The 14,143-nt window shown below is 40.5% G+C and overlaps 1 protein-coding gene across 14 annotated transcripts in view; it reads left to right on the forward strand.

The window, feature by feature from the left end:
* The window catches only part of OSBPL9 (oxysterol binding protein like 9), a 148,445-nt gene that overhangs the window by 68,052 nt on the left and 66,250 nt on the right, over positions 1–14,143 (forward strand). For all 14 annotated transcript variants that reach the window (XR_004974057.1, XM_036349761.1, XM_036349760.1 and 11 more), the window contains exon 4: positions 8,862–8,938. Coding sequence is in view for 13 of the 14 variants with exons in the window: in XM_036349761.1 (XP_036205654.1) it covers positions 8,862–8,938 (77 nt within the window). In the remaining variant the exon portion in view is untranslated. The remainder of the gene's footprint in view (positions 1–8,861; positions 8,939–14,143) is intronic.

A 14,143-nucleotide genomic window follows, 5' to 3' on the forward strand; every position in this document is an offset into this window, starting at 1 on the left:
ACTTGGCCAGGGCTGTATGTATCCTTCTTTCCCTTTTCTGGTCTCTGTTCTGCCAAATTGCCCTTTTTATTGATGTCTGGGTGAGTTCTCTAAAATCATCCTATTCCCCATACTATTTCTACCCTTTGTCAGTATTGTAGGTCCTAAAGATTGCAAACTGAAATCCTAATTTTTCTTAAATTCAAGATTAAGGAATAGTGGCGCCTTTACCAAAACATGGAGTTAAAGTAATTAGGAAACATCTTCTGCAGAAACTAAAATTATTAGGATACATTTACATACAAATTTGGTGAGGATTTTCATTGATTAGAAATAAGTTGATTTAGAAATTTGTGATTGTAGAATGACTTGAAAAGAACCCATTAATCTACATCTGATTTTCATTGTCTGCTTTGACTGAATCAAAGATACCAGTTGCCCAATGAATTGCTGACTCTGTCCAAGAGAAGCTCAGTATTGCTTCAGATAGTCAAAGTGGAAGTTGTGGGGGAGAAACACTTTTGTCAATATTTACTCAACATTTTGGAGACTTCAGCTAAAACTATTCATAAATCTTTGAGGGGGCTGTTATGGCAGCTTTAAGACATACTAAAAGCAAAAACAATGATTTCTTAGGAAATCCAACCTATTTTTAAATTCCAAATATAAAAATGGAACCATAACTGAATAATGAAATCAACGGATCAGTATTTCTCATTCAACAAATATTTACTGAGCACTTGTTTGCCTGGCATGATTCTAGGAGCTTGGGATATATCAATAAATAAAGCAAATAAAGATTCCAGTGACAGCAGACTGTATATTTAAAAGTGTATGTGTGTGTGTGGGGGGGGGGGTAAGTATAGAGGAGAAATGAATATGGGGAATATGATGGGTTGGGGATCAGTTTTTAGTATATGCTGGTCAGGAGGTCTCATCATTTGAAGAGATGACAAATTATCATTTATCTGGTGATTACGAGTTTCAGTTAGTTGCTAAGAACATGCCAAGCTTTGAGAGTTAAGAAATTGTGCATCAGATTCCATCCCAGACCTCAGGGAATACGCAGCTGAGCCAGGGAAGGTAAAAAAAAGGTAAAAAAAAAAAAAAAAGAAAAAAAAAAGAGCATTATAGTGTTATAGATGTATTGATAGTATAATAAAGTGCATAGATCATTCTTTCTCTAATGTGATGTCATCACTCTTCTAATTATGATAAGCAGTCTATTTAAACTATGGCTCTTAAATCCTCTGAACATCAAAACATTGGTTTAGATTACTTTAGATTTAGAGTCCTATGAATTGGTTTTTCTCTCTCCACACCTCTTTATTACCTTCTTTTAAAAATACCCTCTGCCATGGCTGGTGTGGCTCAGTTGGTTGGAGCATCATCCAGCACACCACAAGGTCACAGGTTTGATCCCCAGTTGGGGCGAATGGAAGAGGCAACTGATCGATGTTTTGCTCTCACATTGATGTTTTTCTCTCTCTAAAATCAACAAAAGCATGTCAGGGGAGGATTAAAAAGAACAAAAACACCCTCTAATCACTCATGCTGTCCAAACTGGTTACAAATTATAGTCAACGGCACTTCCAACCACTTAATTATCTAAATGGAAGGTTTTTATTCAGCATCCCTCTAGCTACCCATCATGTACCCCCTCACAAATATATAATGACTATCTATAAAACATGCAAGGTGCTTTGCTAAGTGCTAGAGATACAACGACGAATAAGACTAACAATCTTCTGATTTCTAGAAGCTTTCATTCTAGTAGAGGAGGCAATCAATAAGTAATCAAATAAGATGTCACATATAATATATATCAGTGGTTCTCAAACTTTTTCGTCTCAGGACCCCTTTCCAAATTTATTGAGGACTCCAAAGAGCTTTTGTTTAACGAGTTAAACCTGGTATTTACCAGGTTAAAAATGAAAACAGGGATTAAAAAATTATTTATTTATTAACTTAAAACAGGGGTGGGGAATGTCTGGGATGTATAAGGCCTGTGAAATCATTTGGTCTGTCCCTGCCAAGGCAACCGTAGGTGGGTCTGGAAATTCAATAAATCTAGGAGTTTTTTCATAGCAACATACATTTATATTAAGTGAATAATATTAAGTGAATGATGTTATAAATATCCAAATGGCCCTTGGCAGAAAAAAAGTTTCCCCTATCTTGACTTAATATGTCAATAACAAACTAATTATGCTAATAACATCTTATGAGGAAATAATCATTTTCCCAAACAAGCAAGCAAGCAACACACAGGGAAAAAAAAACACACACACACAGAAGAATGACATCTTTTAACATTTTTGTAAACCTTTTAAATGTTTGGTTTAATAGAAGACAGCTGGATTCTCATACTGTTTCTTGCATTCAGTCTTTTGTGCTATGTTGTTTTAGTTGAAGTATATAAAGAAATTATAGTTTCATGCAGATATATAGTTACAAAAGGGAGGAGTATTTTAATAGCCTTTTCAGATAATTGTATTATTCTCTGATACTTAAGCAAAACTCAACAAGTGATAGTTTCTTACAGATTAGTTACAGTGTAGAATCTGTAACTATAACAGTGAAATTTATATATGAAAATACCCTATTAGGTTAAAATCCATGGTTTGCCTGGCACTTTGGATGGATCTTTGGTGCCATAGCCTCTATTTATGCTAAGATGCCCGCTGTTTCTACCTCCATTGCTCTTGCACCATCAGTGCAGATGTCAACACAGTGAAAAAATGAAGGGAGTGTCTTAGTATTATCATGAAAATAATTTAGTCCTAAGGACCCTTGACCTCACCCAGTGTTACGTATCTTATTCCACCTGATTTTCACAGTAGACCTTTGAGTTAGTTGGTGATATTCATTCTTTTTTAAATTTGTGCATACAACTCAGAGGTATTAAGTACTGCCCTCCTGAGGTCACACAAAAGTGTAACTGGGACTTGAACCCAAGTTTTCTGACTAGAAATTTTGGCTCTTGTTCTCTCTATTTCATATGTCTCCAAAGTGTGTGAAAAGGTTTATATTGTTATCTTGTAAGAAGGACTTTGTCTAGAATAAGTGCATGGGATGAGGGTTATTAACAGTTCTAGGATTGCTTGAAGCCTTGGCACTCCATTTATATTTGCTGCTTTCTAGGTACAATGTCATTGCAAAGTACTAAACTTTTCTGTTTTTATCATCTGGATAATAATCCTATATAATAAAAGCATAGTATGCAAATTGTCCCCTCAACTGGGATTTGTCTGGGAGTTCGACCAGGGGGTGGGGCCGGCCGGGGGAAGGTAAGGAGTACCCAACCAGCAGCCCACAGCAGCTAGGGACCCTACCAGTGCACAAATTTTGTGCACTGGGCCTCTAGTAATAATAATGATAATAATAATAATAATACCTATCTCATACTGGTTGTGATGACTTAATTAGTTAATACATGTTAAATGTTTAGACGTGTCAGACTGTGCTGACACAAATTAAGTGCTCAATAGTTAGCTTTTCTTATTTACACAGAAACAAGACTCAGGCATTTTAGCTGAAGGAACACCTTGAGCAAAGGTTGGGAACTTGAGTCATCTGAGTAGTAAGTTTAATGTAACTGAAATGTAGTGGTTCATGGAGGACTATGTTGGGAATTATGATAGGAAAGATAGATTTGGACCCTAATTATGGCTGGACTAGACCTATAAACTATTGCTCAACATTTTACCTCTAATGCATTAGACCAAGCATGTCAAACTTGTGGCGGACAGGCTGCATGCCTCGTTTAAATAAAGTAGGCATGTGGCCCGCTTGACATGCTTGCGACAGTGCCTGGCATATGGCATGTATTTACATGTTAACTGAGTATTGAAATATTTGAATATTTGAATAAATTTAAGAAAGGACAGGGCAGATCCTCTTATCATGAGCAACATGCATGAATAAGGTGACATGTTAGCATAGCCCAGAAGAATGAATAGGATTCTAATAAGCAGATACTAGAGGCTATTAGAATGGGTGAAGACAATCCCTTACTAAACAGGGTGCCACCCAACCAAGTGATTGTACTTTTTAGGAGACTAAATTACTTGAGATTATGGTCTATCTTATCATTACTCAGACCTCCAACATAATACCTGATGCATATTGAGGCTGCATAGATTTTGAGTAGTTACTCAGCATTTAACCTTGTAAATACTGTTTTTGCATAATGTTTTCATTTCACAAGAACTTTCAAAGAAAAGGAGGCTTTCCTGATTATACAGGCTAATTTTTACTCCTTTTACAAAAAAAAGACAAATAACCACTTATTTTTGCAAACCGTAATTTATTCATAATAGTTGTGTGTCTAAAAGGAGGAGAAAATGTTACTAAGAGAACAGATTCCTAACCAGTGGATCAGGAATGGCAAGGTGTAGTTTTGGAAACTTGTCTTAAAGTCAGCTTCAAATATGTGTAATATAGAATATGTGAATAGAATCCTGAAAATGTTAAGTATTTTACATACTGGATGGATATTGTTTTTTCTTCTGTACACTTATATTGCTTTCATATAAGCCAGATATTATTAGAAATTAGAATTTAGCAGTAATGCCTTCCCTACTCATTTTCTCTGGCTAATCATTTATTAGATTTATTAATAGAACTTATTTTCTCTTAAGGCTGTGTGGGATAATAATATATTGATATTTTAGTGTATGCCAGTCACTGTGGTAAATATTGTAGGGATTAATTATCTCATTTAAACCCCACAACGATCTTATAAGATCTTGGTACTGTCATTATCCCCATAGGTAATATTATCATCCTCAGATTATAGATGAGAATGGATAAGGACAAAGCTAGGCATCAGAGCCAACCTTCTTAGCCTTTATACTGAGAGATACTGAAAAGCAATAGCTTTGTAGGACATTGAAGTAGCCCATTGTTTTTCATACTGCGTAGCACTTCTTTAGTGGATTGTGAATCCTATTTGGTGGGCCAGGATCAGCACTTTTAAAGTAGTAAAATATAACAGAAGGGAAATATCAGTGTGTATACATATATGTATATGTACACATTACATGTATTTGTGAGCTATAAATTGCATTTATGTGGATCACAGCCAAACAAAATTTGGAACCTAATGGCACAGAGAATGGAAAGAGAACTTGAAAATGTAAGAGGAGAGGTAGGTGCTAGAGATGTGAATTCTAGAGATAAATTGAATGTGTAAACTTTATAAAAAGAGGCAGGAAGAGTTATTAACCTGTCTTTATGGAACATAATATACTATTGACATGTTTTTTTTAACTAATTAAATTGGGCCCTTTTAGCAGGGATTTGTTCAAAAGTAATATAGCTTTAATATTTCTTCTAGAGAGTAGGTGGTTTGTAAATGGTATATATCATTACTGTATTTTTATTTCTCATACTAGAGGCCCGTGCACGAATTTGTGCACAGGTGGGGTCCCTCGGCCTGGCTGGTGATTGAGGCCTGTTGGGGGCCAGCTGGCTGGGGGGGGGGGGGGGCGGGCCCGGGAAGTTGGCCAGCTGGACCCCTGATCGGGGCCTATGGGGTGGGGCGATCGGCAGGGTGGAGGGGCCACGGGAGGTTGGCCGATTAAGGGGCTAGCCAGGGGGCAGGGCCGTGGGAGGTTGTCTGTGGGAGTGCACTAACCACCAGGGGGCATCTCCTGCATTGAGCATCTGCCCCCAGGTGGTCAGTGCATGTCATAGCGACTGGTCAACCGGTCATTCTCTTGTTCCATGGTAATGGTTGCTTAGGCTTTTATATATATACTAGAGGCCCAGTGCACAAAAATTTGTGCACTGGCCCGGGGGGGGGGGTATCCCTCAGCCCCACTTGTGCCCTCTCACAGTCTGGGACCCCTCGGGAGATAACTACCTGCTGGCTTAGGCCTGCTCCCGGGTGGCAGAGGGCAGGCCCAATCCCTAGGTGCAGCCGCTTTTGGGTTCAGAGCAGGGGGTTGGGGTGCCACACCCTGTCACACACAGAGCCGCAGGGCGATCAGGGGGTTGGGGAGCTCCCCCCTATCAGGCACAGAGCAGGGCTGATCAGGGTGTTGGGGCGCCTTCCCCTGTCACGAACAGAGCAGGGCGGATAGGAAGGTTGTGGCCCCGCCCCCTGTCACACACAGAGCCGCAGGGCGATCAGGGGGTTTGGGCGCTGCCCCTGTCACGCTGATCCCGGTGCCGGGAGGCCTCGTGGCTCCGCTGATCCCGGTGCTAGGAGGCATATTACCCTTTTACTATATAGGATAGAGGCCTGGTGCACGGGTGGGGGCCTGCTGGTTTGCTCTGAAGGGTGTCCTGGATCAGGGTGGGGGTCCTGCTTGGGTGCCTGGCCAGCCTGGGTGAGGGGATGATGGCTGTTTGCAGCTGGTCACACCCCCTTCAGGGTGGGGGTCCTCACTGGGGTGCCTGGCCAGTCTGGGTGAGGGGCTGAGGGCTGTTTTCAGGCTGGCGGGTAACTGAAGCTCCCAACCGCTCCTTTTTTTCTTTTTTTTTTATTTTATTCTGGGCCAGCTTTAGCTCTGAGGCTTGGCTCCAGCTCTGAGGCCTCGGCTGCTGAAAGCAGGTATCTGGTTTGTTTGGGTTCTATAATTGAAGCACTGTTTCAACTCCAGCTCTGAGATCCCGGCTGGCTGAAAGCAGGTTTCTGGGGTTTTGTTTAGCTTCTATATTTGTAACAATGTTTCAAACTGCAAGCTCAGAGGCCAGCAGCAGCAGGCGGGGAATGTTGGCTTCCTCCATCACTGAAGCAAGCAAGCCTCATGTTAGTTTCAAGCTGCCTGGCTGCCGGCCGCCATCTTGGCTGGCAGTTAATTTGCATATCGCCCTAATTAGCCAATGGGAAGGGTAGCAGAGGTATGGCTAATTACCATGTTTCTCTTTTATTAGATAGGATAGATGAACAGATAACTTATTATGATTGAATAAACAAACTTTATTAGTACTTCATATACCCAAAGATATTTCCCTCGTAGATCCAGTAGGGTAGAGGTTTGTTTACTGGCTCAGGGGAGAATGGGAAAAAGTAGGCTAGGTTAGTCAGGATATTAGAATATTGAATTTTCAGCTGGAAGGGACAATTTTGTCCAAGCCTCCAATTTTTAAATTATTATAAAAAACACATAACATTAAAATTACCAACTGAACTATTTTTAAATTCAGTAGTGTTAAGTATATTCGCTATGCTGCAGCAATCTCTAGAACTTTATCTCATGACACTGAAACTCTATACCAGTTAAACACTAATTCCCCCTACTCCTTCTCCCCAGCTCATTTCTCTGATTTTAATTACTTTATTATTTACTTTTATTTATAAGTTTTATTTATTTTATTTTTGTTAATTCTCATCCAAGGACATTTTTTGCATTGGTTTCTAGAGAGAGTGGAAGGGAGGGAGGAACGGGGCCAGAGAGAGACAGAGAGTGAGAGGAAGGAAGGAAGGAGGGGAGGGAGGGAGGAGAGGGAGGGAGGGAGGGGGAGAGAGAGAGAGAGAGTGAGAGAGAGAGAGAGAGAGAGAGAGAAACATTAATGTGTCATCAGTTGGTTGCCTCCTGCATGTGCCAGCCAGGGATCTAACCCACAACCCTGATACGAGCCCTTGACCAGGAATCAAACCCGCAACCTTCCAGTGCATTGGAGGATGCTCTAATCAGCTGAGTCACCCAGGCTGTTTTCTTCTTCTTTTTTAAAAAATATTTTTTTATTGATTTCAGAGAGGAAGGGAGAGGGAGAGAAAGATAGAAACATCAATGATGAGAGAGAATCATTGATTGGCTGCCTCCTGCACTCCCCCTGCTGGGGATCGAGCCCGACACCTGGGCATGTGCCCCTAACTGCAATTGAACCCGGGACCCTTCAGTCTGCAGCCGGCCTGTTTTATTCTTAATCTCAAGGTGCAACCCTTTGAGGTCTCAGTCAAAACATGGAAGTCCTCAAAGTTGGTGGGCCAAGGTCTCCAACTTTTGGCCTTACAAGGCTGTTTACTTGTTTGTTTAGTTTATAAACAACAGAAATTTATTTCTCACAGTTCTAGAGGATAGGAACTCCAAGATCAAGGTGCCTGCAGATTCAGTGTCTAGTGAGGATGTGTTTCCTGGTAGATGGGCATCTTCTCATTGAATCCACTTGTGGTAGAGGGGTGAGAAAGCTCTTTGAGGTTATTTATTTATTTATTTATTTATTTATTTATTTAATTTTCCTTTTTATTGAGTTTGTTGGGGTGACATTGGTTAACCAAAATTATGCAGGTTTCAGGTGCACAATTCCATTACACATCATCTGGATACTGAATTGTGTGTTCACCACCCCAAGTCAACTCTCTGTCCATCACTATTTATCCCCCCTATATTTTTATTTTTAAATAGACTTTGTTTTTAGAGCAATTTTAGGTTCACAGGACAATTGAATGGGAAGTACATAGGGGTTCTTATATACCACCTGCCCACACATACTGACAAAGCTTTTGAATAATTGCTTAATCACAAAACCTCTCATGGAATTTACAATTCTTCTAGCAGAATAGTGGCCCTAAATACCAGGCTTATCTTCTGGATGTTTGTCTTCTCCTAGATCTTGCCCTGTTAATTCTTTACTACCTTGCTTTTTTTTCTGATAGCTTCAGCCAGTTGATTTTAAATAATTATTCCAGCTTTTCTAGTTCTCAGTGGTAAGGTAAGCTTGGCTATTATTGAACACAGTTATTCTCTTTGTTATAAATTGCTGCGAGTAGATTGCATATTCAGAAAGGATAGAAGGGTGACTCTATTAAGGAAATGCACAACTAATAACCTTCTCTTATTAGCATCATGGTTTAAAATTTTACTTTCAATATTATAGAGCTATATTGTAGAAATTAATATTTTAATTTTTATAATCATTTATTTCAGCTCGTGATGCTGATGAACGAGAGAAGTGGATCCATGCCTTAGAAGAAACAATTCTTCGGCATACTCTTCAGCTTCAAGTAAGAGCCTTTACATGGCTTGTGGATAGTTCATTAGTTTTTGTTTTCTGTTTTCTTAAATAACTGTGATATGATGTAATGAAAAGTTTTCCTTTCTGAGTCACTTATTCTTGCATTTACAGTGCTATAATATACTAGTGGCCCAGTGCATGGATTCACGCACATTGAAAAGAAATTAAGTAAAAGAAATATTTTAATATCGCTATTCGCCCTTTCTTTATAATAGAAGTATCAGAGATTAAAGAAAATTAGTGAAATATATATGAAAATAATGTATAAATTGATTAATAAACAATAACAACATGATATAACAACAACAAAGACATGATATAAAAACAACAAAAATATGATATAAAAACATTGATAAGAACAATGACTGGTAAATTGATTAAACTTATTCTAATATCTCCCTGTATACCACATTAAGAGTAAAAACACTTTCAGAGTGCTTGACTAATTTCCCTTGTGATGAAGTATTTACAACTTTAACGTCACGTGTTCTTCGAACTCAAGAGAAAGCAACATATAATTGACCATGTCCGAAAACAGGTTCAGGTAGGAATATTCCTACTCTGTCTAGTGTTTGTCCTTTTGATTTATTAATAGTCATTACAAATGCTGGCATAATGGGAAACTGTCTTTAAATTAATTTAAATGGGAGGCCAGTGTCAGATGGGGACAAATATTGCGCATGTGGGAGTCAACATTTATTCTTAAATTGCCAGTGCACGTCATATGTACCAGCCAGTCGATCGGATGGACGGTCAGACAGACAGATGATCGGTCACTTAGCCTTTTATATTAATACTAGAGGCCCGGTGCACAAAAATTTGTGCCCTGGGGGGGGGGGTCCCTCAGCCCGGCCTGTGCCCTCTCACAGTCTGGGACCCCTCGGGGGATGACCACCTGCTGGCTTAGACCTGCTCTCCGGGATATTGGGCCTAAGCTGGCAATAAGACATCCATCTGGCAGCCCGGCAGCCCTGGGGGGATGTCCACTTGCCAGCGGGGAGCAGACCTAAGCTGTAGTCAGACATCCTTAGCGCTGCTGAGGAGGCAGGAGGGGCTCCCACCACCACTACTGTGCTGGCAGCCGTCAGCCTGGCTTGTGGCTGAGCAGAGCTCCCCCATGTGGGAGCGCACTGACCACCAGAGGGCAGCTCCTGCATTGAGCGTCTGCCCCCTGGTGGTCAGTGTGTGTCATAGTGACCAATCATTCCCAGTCTTTCTGCTGCTAGGGTCAGTTTGCATATTACCCTTTTACTATATAGAATAGAGGCCTGGTGCACAGGTGGGAGCTGGCTGGTTTGCCTTGAAGGGTGTCCCAGATCAGGGTGGGGGTCCCGCTGGGGTGCCTGGCCAGCCTGGGTAGGATGGCTGTTTGCAGTTGGTCACACCCCCTTCAGGGTGGGGGTCCCCACTGGGGTGCCTGGCCAGTCTGGGTGAGGGGCTGAGGGCCTTTTTCAGGCTGACCGGCAACTGAAGCTCCCAGCCTCTCCTTTTTTTCTTTCTTTTTTTTATTCTGGGGTTTATTTACCTTCTATAATTGAAACATTGTTGCTGTCACTGGAGCTGAGAGCTGGCTCCAGCTCTGAGGCCACCGCCTGCTGAAAGCAGGTATCTGGGGTTTGTTTAGCTTCTATAATTGAAACTCTGTTGCTTTTGGAGCTTAGAGCCCTGCCGTGGCAGGCGGGGAACCTTGGCTTCCTCCATCACTGGAGTAAGCAAGCCTCCTACTCACTTCAGCTGCATGGCTGCCAGCCGCCATCTTTGTTGGCAGTTAATTTGCATATCGCCCTGATTAGCCAATGGGAAGCATAGCAGAGGTATGGTTAATTACCCTTTTTGTCTTTTATAAGATAGGATACAGTGGGGCCTTGACTTACGAGTTTCATTCGTTCTGTGACGGAGCTCGTAACTCAAATTACTCGTATGTCAAGTCATAAAGTGAACGAGTGAGACACGTGATGCTGGGCTGATGTTGTGGCGTTCACTGTGACGTTTGCTGCGCCAGCTAGCGGTGGGGTATCTGAAGCTGGCTCGTAACCCGAATTTTAGCTCACAACTCAAAGCAAAAAATCGGCCGAGAGATGGCTCGTATCTCGAAAAACTCATTAGTCGGGACACTCGTAAGTCAAGGCCCCACTGTATAGTAAAGTTGTCATTTTCTTATGCTCTCTGTAGGGTAAAATACTGATTTTTGTTTAGAAACAAGACAGTGCAAGGCAATGTTGAAGGGAAATGCTATGTTAAAATGTGCCAGATTCCTTTTTTAAATTTAGTACCTATAGTTGGTTATTGATCTAACCAAATTACATAAAAAGCATTGACAACAGGAAGATGCTAAGAAGTTGATCTACATTTTTTGTTAAGGGATTTGGCAATTACCATATGTGTTGGATAGTACTCTTTGAGATGAAAGGGAAATAAAAATCCCAAGCTGGTTAAGAAAAAAGCAAATCTGGCTTAAGTGTGGTTTGAAGTAGGCACTTAAACAATGTCATGAGGATCCAGATCCCCATCTCCATTTCTAGGTTCGTGTTCTAGGTTGGCTTCATTTTTAGTTAGGTTCTCTTTTTTTTGGTGGTAAGGTGGTTGCAACAATTTCATCCTACCCTTGTTGGGACTTTCTGGATGTAATAGGATTAATAGGATTTGTGCTGATCATCACCAGTCATTTTCCCAATCCTGACCAATCACAGTGTCATAGTCGTGTTCCACCCCTGGAGCCGATATGTTATCTGCTTCATCAGAACACATTGCTGATGGGGTGGAAGATGGTTGTGGTTTCCCCACCCTCCTGTAAAGTCAGAATAAGGAACAAAAGATGCTGGGTGACAAAAACACCAAATGTCTACTCTGCCATACTGAAGCTAGTTCTCTATGTTTATTCTCCAGTGAAAGAGCTTATATTGTGGCATACATAGGATTTTGTTTTGATTTACAGGATTGAATTATAGAAAACTGAACTTTTATGACCCTTTCTCTCTATTTATCTTTGTCCTATACCAGGAATTGGCTTGAAAAGACAAGGTAGAATAGGGCATCCTACAACATGGGGAGCTCCCCATCACTTGAAAGTATTCAAATAGAAGCTTAAAAAACATTATTCCAAGATATGATTATTAAGAGATTAAGAAATGAATACGAGCTGAACTAGGAGATCTACAAATTACTATATGAGCTATGCTATTTTTTACTTATTTTATTATTATTTTGATGATGATGATGATGATGATGATGATGATGAAAGACATATAACATAATTTTTCCATCTTTTTTTTTCCATTATAGTTCACATTCAATATTATTCTGAATTAGTTTCAGGTACACAACATAGTGGTTAGACAATCATATACTTTACAGAGTGGCCCCTCTAATATTTCAAGTACCCCTCTTCCCCCCGCCCATACATAGCTATTACAATATATATATTTTTTTCCTCCATTGACCTCTCTCCGGCCACTCCCACCCCCCAGTACATGCCCTCATCCCCCTAGTGACTGTGTCCATTGGTAGTGCTTATATACATGCATACAAGTCCTTTGGTTGATCTCTAACCCGCCTCTCCCCTTCCCTCTCAGGTTTGACAGTCAGAAGGATGCTTCTCTGTCTCAACATAAAGCTTTATGAGCTTTTGCTAAGAAGATAGCTTATGTGTCTTTGGGAATAACAGGAAGAAAAAGATAACTTTGAGAAGTCTTAGACTCTGATAGTTGTCATATTTTAAAATACATATGATACAAAATAATTCTTTTTTTTTAAAATTGATTTCAGAGAGGAAGGGAGAGGGATAGTGAGATAGAAACATCAATGATGAGAGAGAATCATCAATCGGCTGCCTCCTGTACGCCCCCCTACTGGGGATCAAGCCCACAACCCAGGCATGTGCCCTTGGCCAGAATCGAACCTGAGACCCTTCATCCGCAAGCCGATGCTCTAGCCACTGAGCCAAATCAGCTAGGGCCAAAATAATTCTTTATATATTTTTTCTAAAGTTAAGCATGCAGAGGATAAGACCTTTAGAAATTTGTAATTAACTGTTAATTTGATTGACAAAAAGGTAAAGATTCTCTTCTTACAGATAGTGAAGTGTGATGAAGACCTGACTTTGGTGCCAGCTCTTGACATTGAACTTACTCTCTCTCAGTTCAAGTGTCCTCATCTATAAAACAAGGAAAATAAAATACCTACTTTATAGGGTTGTTTTGACAATTAAATGCATTAAATGCACATTTGTTGAAGCAATGCCTAGCTGTCATAAAAACTTGATAAATGTTAATTGCATCACTAATACAACAATTACGCTTACCATTTCCCCTCCCAGAACTTGGCCTTTTAAATAGTGCTCAATAATGGTTAGTTAAATGAAGAAATAATTGAAGAAATTTAGGAGCTAGCAGATGATGTATGGGTTGCTTTTCCATTGTTGTCTATTGAGTACTTTGAAATGTATAACATACTATTAGGCTCTGTGGAGTAGGCACTCATAGAGTTTTCTTCCATATGTGTGTGGGAAAGGGTATTTGCATTCCTTCTTTTTTCATTGAGTTTCATCTCTATGTTAGCCATTAAGCTATACTGTTTTTTGCCTTGTCTTTACTAAGAGCTCCACCGCCTCCATAATACTGAATTTAAAAGTGTTTCCTCTTTAACTACAGTTTTCTTACCTTCAGCCTCGTCTACCGCTTTACTTCTGCACTTTTCTTCTCTTGTTTTAGTCTAAACTCTACTTCTCCATTTTTCCTTGGCCATTTAGTACCTTTCAGTTTTAGTTATTTCACTCCTGTGTGAGCTTAGGATCAGTTTCTTCAGTATTGATCTTACTATCACCCTAAGAATTTCTTGTCACTGGACTTTTTGCTTGTTTTTTTGTTAATCCTCACCTGAGGATATTTTCCCATTGATTTTTAGAGAAAGTGGAAGGGAGGGAGGGAAAGCCTAGAATTCCAGTGTTTAAAGTATTCCTATATAATGAAAGGCTAATATGCAAATCGACTGAACAGTGGAACTACCGGTTGCTGTGACCTGCACTCACCACCAGGGGACAGATGCTCAATGCAGGAGCTGCCCCCTGGTAGTCAGTGCGCACTCACAGGGGGAGTGTCACTCAGCCAGAAGCTGGGCTTATGTCTGGCAAGTGCAGCAGTGGTAGCTGGAGCATCTCCCGCCTCTGTGGCAGTGCTAAGGATGTCCAACTGCCAGC

The sequence above is a fragment of the Myotis myotis genome, unplaced genomic scaffold (genome assembly GCF_014108235.1).
Source record: "Myotis myotis isolate mMyoMyo1 unplaced genomic scaffold, mMyoMyo1.p scaffold_m19_p_2, whole genome shotgun sequence".
NCBI classification, from domain to species: domain Eukaryota; kingdom Metazoa; phylum Chordata; class Mammalia; order Chiroptera; family Vespertilionidae; genus Myotis; species Myotis myotis.